Source organism: Tupaia chinensis, unplaced genomic scaffold, assembly GCF_000334495.1.
Source record: "Tupaia chinensis unplaced genomic scaffold, TupChi_1.0 Scaffold139733_1, whole genome shotgun sequence".
NCBI classification, from domain to species: Eukaryota; Metazoa; Chordata; class Mammalia; order Scandentia; family Tupaiidae; genus Tupaia; species Tupaia belangeri.
Window position 1 is genome coordinate 638695 of NW_006199613.1, and position 6105 is coordinate 644799.

The 6105-nt window shown below is 61.6% G+C and overlaps 1 protein-coding gene across 8 annotated transcripts in view; it reads right to left on the bottom strand.

Annotated features, from left to right (window-relative positions):
• CD44 (CD44 molecule (IN blood group)) overlaps window positions 1–6105 on the bottom strand; it is a 73387-nt gene that overhangs the window by 18803 nt on the left and 48479 nt on the right. For 3 of the 8 annotated variants that reach the window (XM_006162092.3, XM_014593086.2, XM_014593087.2), the window contains exons 6-7: window positions 2721–2840; window positions 206–319 (exon numbers count right to left, since the gene is read on the bottom strand). The exons of 3 other annotated variants lie outside the window; for them this stretch is intronic. In XM_006162092.3, the coding sequence (XP_006162154.1) occupies window positions 206–319; window positions 2721–2840 (234 nt within the window). The remainder of the gene's footprint in view (window positions 1–205; window positions 320–2720; window positions 2841–6105) is intronic. 2 more of the 8 variants (XM_006162094.3, XM_006162093.3) reach the window with 2 other exon arrangements.

Consider the following 6105-nt stretch of genomic DNA (forward strand, 5'->3'; position numbering starts at 1 on the left):
CCCCCCCGGGGCGGAGGCAGCACGGGGAGCCAGCGGAACGCACTCTCTGCTGCACGGAGCCCACGCCAGCCTCGTTCCCGTCCAGTGTGGTGGCCGAAGCCACCCAGCGGCCACGAGCACTCGCGGAGCTCGCGGGGCCTGAGCCCAACGGCCCGTACACGGCAGGGTTGGAGGGAAGCCCTCGGCGCACATGCAGACCCATTACCCGGCATCCGTGTGGTTGTCTGAGGCAGCTCTTCTAGGTTGGGATGGCTTGGGCTCCATCGGCTCCACTCCTGGTTCTGTCTCGGGGGGTCAGAAACGGGCGGTGTGGTCGGAACTACAACGATGACGGGAGCAGTTAGGAAAACATTGTTTCTCGAGCCTTCGCCACGTGCCCTGAGGCCTACAGGGGACCTACAGAGAGCTGTGCGGGCAGCTGTGTGCAGGCAGGTGCAGCGAGAGCCCTGGGCGGGCCGCAGCGCTGGCAAGCGTCTGGTGTCCTCCGCGTGCTGTCGGGAACACGGGACCTCCGGAGAGCAGCGTGGGAGCCGCGCAGCACAGCAGCCAGGAACACCAGCCCTCCACCAGGTGGCCGCAGCTGCCGGGGTGCCCCACGCAGTCCGCACGGCCGTGCACTGGGAGCTCCAGTCTGACCACCGAAAGCAAGCTACCGGGCCCTGGCGGGAGAGGCGGGCGGCCGGAAGTCGTGCCACGAGGGTCACTGTGTTCCGTCAGTGACGGTGGGGCATCAGTGGGGCGGCCTGGGCTCCCCATGGGTGACTCGGGAAGGACGCCTGTTGGGCCACCGCGGGGTTTAGCCACGCACTTCACACATGTGTCGGACGCCTGTGCACACATGTATCCTCATCAGATACGAAGCAGCACGGGCAAGCCATTCACCGCCAGGAGAGGAGACCGAGACGCACACCAGGCAACCAGCCACCATGACAGCGGCCCCCCGACAGAGCCGCGCCAGTGCCCCAGCTCCTGGGCGGGAGAGGCGGCGCGGGCAGAAGCGGTGTTTTTCCTGGAAGCAGACTTGCACACCCTTCCTCTCTCTTTCAGGCTTTACGTAGAGAGCAGTGATAGAACGAGACTCTTCAGAACCGTAACGCAACCGGCCCCACCTCCTCCGTAGGAAACCACTGACCCAGCCGACCACGTTCCCAAGGACAGGAGAAGGGGCTGGTGACCACCCTGCCCCCGTGCTCAGCACTGAGCGGGAAGGGGAGAGGAGCCTGGGAACGTGCCGTGGAGTGGGACGCCGTGAGCAAGTCCTGGAGCTACACAGCTACCTACAGGCCGCCGAAGGGAGCTTGGTGTCCCAGGGTCAGGCTGTGCCCTCCTGAGGGGCTCACCCACAGGGCGGGTCACACCCTGAGCTCAGGAGCCAGTGTTTTGGTGCTTTGGCTCCGAAGCTGCTGAGCACGGTTTCCTACGACAGGCTGAGCTCTGCAGGGGCGTCTAACCCAAGAACACATCACATGCAGCCCGGCTCCGGGAGAGCCAGCTCATCCTCCTGCCCAGGCCAGCGGGGGAGGGCAGCAGGGCAGCGGGCTGCAGGGCTGGGTCCACCTGGGAAGGTCCCAGGTTCACATCCCAGGCCTCCTTGTGTTCTGGGTGTACGTGTGTTTGCCCCTGCCCCAAGCTGGGTGGGTTTCAGAGTGAAGGCCCTGCTGAGGGAGCCCTGCTCATGCCCTCTCTCTATCTCTGTCTCTCTCATGAGAGAAACAAGCTTTAAAAAATAAAAACGAAACAGTGACTATCTGGTTCACCTGGCAGCACTTGCTGTCTGCCCCATATACTCAGATGCGTCCAGGGCTGTTTCCGCGGCCCCTCCCTCCCTGGGCTCCATGGGCATGACATTCTGGGCTTCCATGGGCGGGCAGAACCCTGTGGACCCTGGACAGCTCATGCGGCACCCAGAACCCTTCTCGAAGGAAAATCCGGCGGTCGGGGTCAGGGTTCCCGTGCCTGCTCCGTGAAGTCCTAGACCATTACTGATCTAACGCAGAAGCCCGGCCGCCCGGCCCGGCGTCAGACCAACGCTGCATGTAACAGTTCCAGGAGCGCTTGCAGCCCCGCTGCTGTCTGTCCTCAGAGGCTGAGTGACGCGTGGGCGCTGCCGCGCTGAGGGCTCTATGGTCCATGGGCCAGGACCGCCTTGTCGAGGCTGACCTCGCCCTTCCTTCAGTTGCCCCGCTCTCTGCGTGCCCAGATCACTTGTCAAAACAGAATTTGCTTCTCTGACCTCAACTGGGTTTGGGTCAACTAAGACAACTCTCGAGGTCTCGGGTCCTCGGCCTCCTGGGCCTTCAGTTCGGGCTCAGCTGCCACGTTCGCTCACGTGCTCCGAGCACCTTCCAGGGCTGCTTTGACGGCCAGGACCCCGCGACGGCCAGGGCACTGCTCTCTGCCCTGTGCCAGCGCAGCCCGTGGGACACCAGAGTCTCATGACACTTACGTCACTCTCTGGCAACGCTCGGCCACCTCAGAGCAGCAGCAGACCTCAGAGACACAGGACAGAGAGACTGCCAAGAGATGACCCCCATTTCTCCTCTAAATTTGTTTCCGCTTCCGTTAAAAAACTCTACCTCTTCCTCCCCAAGCTCATCCCAGCACGACCACGGTGTAGCCGGAGGGCCGGCTTTTCATGCAGACTACTTCCCCACGAGGCACCGCCGGGCCTCCCCGCCGGCCGGCGCCTGCACAGCGTCCCACCGTAAGCGGGTCCTTACTGGAGCTGGAGGTAAAGTCTTCGTCGTCCTCAGTGCCCGAGCCGGAGAAGCTGGGTCTGTCTGCTTCTCCCTCGTGGTCCCCGCTCGGCTCCCGGCCTGCTGAGGCCTTTGGATCTGTACCTGTCGTGGTGACGTGCGTTAGTGACCGAGCTGGGAGCCGCGCGAGCCGTGTGCAAAGGACGGAAAACAGCTGGGACGGCTTCACGGCGTTCCCAGGGCTTTGAAAGGCAAGTGGAAAGGTTGGTTTGTACACCCTGAGTTCTGTCTTGGTCTGTAACGCCCGAACAATTGACCTAACCTCCACGACAGCACTGTCTTTAAGGAAGCCAGAGGGATAATGGGACTCTTTGTTGAAGAAAAGGAAACTCCCGTGCTCTAACTGGCCTCGTACTAACTCACTAAAACGGGGACGTCAAGAATGAGCGTAAAGGCTGCACGTACGCCTGTTCACGCTGTCGGGACGCCTCGGAGAAACCTCGGGGCTAGCCCACGCCCGGCCTTTCCGAGTCCCCACGGTTCCGTGCACAAGTCACGAATCCCCTCCATCTTTGCCAGCACCAGGTCCCCTGCAGCAAACGAAGCCAGCGCTGTGTCCGCCAGTCCCGGGCACAGGACTGGAATGTCCGCGGGGATGCCCCCGGCGGCTCCTGCCCGCCACGGAGCTGACTACACAGACGGTGGGCGAATGTTTGAGTCTCGCTTCGGCAGCAGCCAGAGGGGAAGGAGTGCCCGCTCTCCTGCACGGCTGCAGGGGCGTCGCTGCTGGCACACGTGGGCCAGGATGGCCACTGGGCGTCCATGCTGCCGGCGTCCACCCCCACAGCCCCAGGCTCCCACGTTGTCTCAGCCCTGGCAATGCTATTTCCTTTTCTCATGAGAGGTGAGGCCTTTCCTGGCTTCAGTAATTTCTGAATATGTACAAACACTCTTTTGGCTCAATGTTGTCATGAAGAAAGACCGTCTTCTTTTTTATTTTAGAGAGGTTTTTGCTATAGGGCGCGTGCGCTCACCAGACAGACAGAGAGAGACAGAGAGACAGAAAGCGAGAAATCACCCCCCGGGGGGATGGCCACGCCACAATCCCTTCTCCATTCTCCCCTCTGGATCTTGGGCACGCACGCACACGTGCCCGGCGTGAGTTTAAGCCACCGGCCCGGCTGCAGGGGCGTCGCTGCTGGCACACGTGGGCCAGGATGGCCACTGGGCGTCCATGCTGCCGGCGTCCACCCCCACAGCCCCAGGCTCCCACGTTGTCTCAGCCCTGGCAATGCTATTTCCTTTTCTCATGAGAGGTGAGGCCTTTCCTGGCTTCAGTAATTTCTGAATATGTACAAACACTCTTTTGGCTCAATGTTGTCATGAAGAAAGACCGTCTTCTTTTTTATTTTAGAGAGGTTTTTGCTATAGGGCGCGTGCGCTCACCAGACAGACAGAGAGAGACAGATAGACAGAAAGCGAGAAATCACCCCCCGGGGGGATGGCCACGCCACAATCCCTTCTCCATTCTCCCCTCTGGATCTTGGGCACGCACGCACACGTGCCCGGCGTGAGTTTAAGCCACCGGGTCCGGGACTCAAACCACCGTCGACTACGTGGGAGTCCAGCGACATAGCCATTACGCTAACTGCTGGTTCTAAGACCTGTCCTGTTCTCACAGCCCCACGTCAGCCTTCTCCTGGGCGCTAACTGCACAGAGCAGGCAGGGAATGTGCTTGTTAGCGTGGTGAAACGGAAGTGCCGGCATGAGCACGTGTGTGACCTGACGTCCCCCAGGTCAGCCAGAGTTGGTACAGACTGCCAGGAGACACGTAGACAGCATGGCGGGAGCAGCGCACTGCCAGGTGTCTCCGCTGAGCCGAGGTGACCCCTGACTCTGACGGCTGAAACCACCTTGGCCCCTCGCCGCTTGGCCTTGAACCACTAGAGCCCCTTGAAGCTGCTGTGACCACAACCAGGTGACTGTCCAAGGAGGAAAGTGAGTCTCTCAGGACGGCCCCGTGCGCACTCACTGCCCCACCACTGCCAACAATCACCTCTACGTGACAGAAGCCAGGGGGAGGGAAAGCGAGGGCGTCCCACTTCTTTCGGAGGCCAGAGTAGAGCCCACAGAGGGTCAGAGAGGAAGGGCCCTAAATGTCAGCTGGGCCACGTTCCCGGTCCCAGAGGGGAGGACACGGCGCTGGACGGGCTCCTGACTGCTCTGCAGCTGGAGGCTAGTTAGCAGCTCAAAGGCGACACAGGCTTCGTCTTCAAATGGGAGTGTGACATAAAAGAGGCTCGATTTTTGTCTCAGTCCACAAGTCTGAAACAAGGCCTACAGGGAGCATTTCGGGAGATGGAGGTTCTTCTAAATGCCAGGTTGAAGCGGCCATCGGAACGGCCAGCAGCACGGCCAGCACTGGCTTTCGTATGCTGTGCTCCCCGCCCAGGGCCGGCACCAGGCAGGCAGTGACGCAACCGAACCAGGCCGCTTGACACCCTCCAAAGCTGAGAGCTTAGGATTCTGAAACCCACCCTTCAGTGGCCTACCTAGGGCTTCTGCGCACTCGACCTTGGCCAAGCACCACTGTCGCCCAAGAACCTGCCCAACCACAGACAGTAAGAGCGCCTGAAACCCAGGGCACGCGGGCAGGTGGGAGTGCCATCTGCTTTTCTCTGCTACAGACGGGTCCTCGGCGACTCGCCTGTGCCCATTCCGCAGCAGAGCAAGGCGTCAGAGACAGAGCTGAAGCGGCCCAGCGGAGCGCAGGGGGAGGCTGGAAGCCAGTCTTGATCTGAAGTCCCCGACACTGCAGCTGCAGCTGCAGCCCTGACGTCCCCTGGGAGAGGTAGGTAATGCAGACACGAAACCTGCAGACGCACTCAAGCCCAGAGACGGCACCTGAGAGCCCAAACGCAGACGTCAGGTGGTCAGAGTTCGAACTTCCAGGGATCAGGAGAGCCCAGGCACGCCTGGATGGACACTGCCGAGGCCTTCGCTTCGTCCCGTGTGGCCGACGACGCAGACGCAGATGTTACGAGAGCATCTCGTTCTGCACGACCTTCCCTGCCCCTCCCACCCCACATGATCTAATCACCGTGATGAAGCAGCGCCCAAGGACAGGAGCAGGGGCTATCGTGTCTCCTAGCAGGGCAAACGCACAGCCTGGCTCCATTTCTGCAGCTCTGGCCGCAGGAGCATCCGCTGGTTAGAGGCGGCCACAGCCCTCCGGTGACAGGCGAGACAGCGGGGGCTCAGAACCCCCACTCTTTCACCACAAACTCCCCAGTCGAAACACGGCCCGGGTTCAGAGCTGACAGCCTGAGTCGGGCTGGACCCTCAGGCTCTCCTGCCCGCCAGGGCCTGTGCCCTCCAGAGCGCGCGGCCGCTACCGTGGCTGCTGCA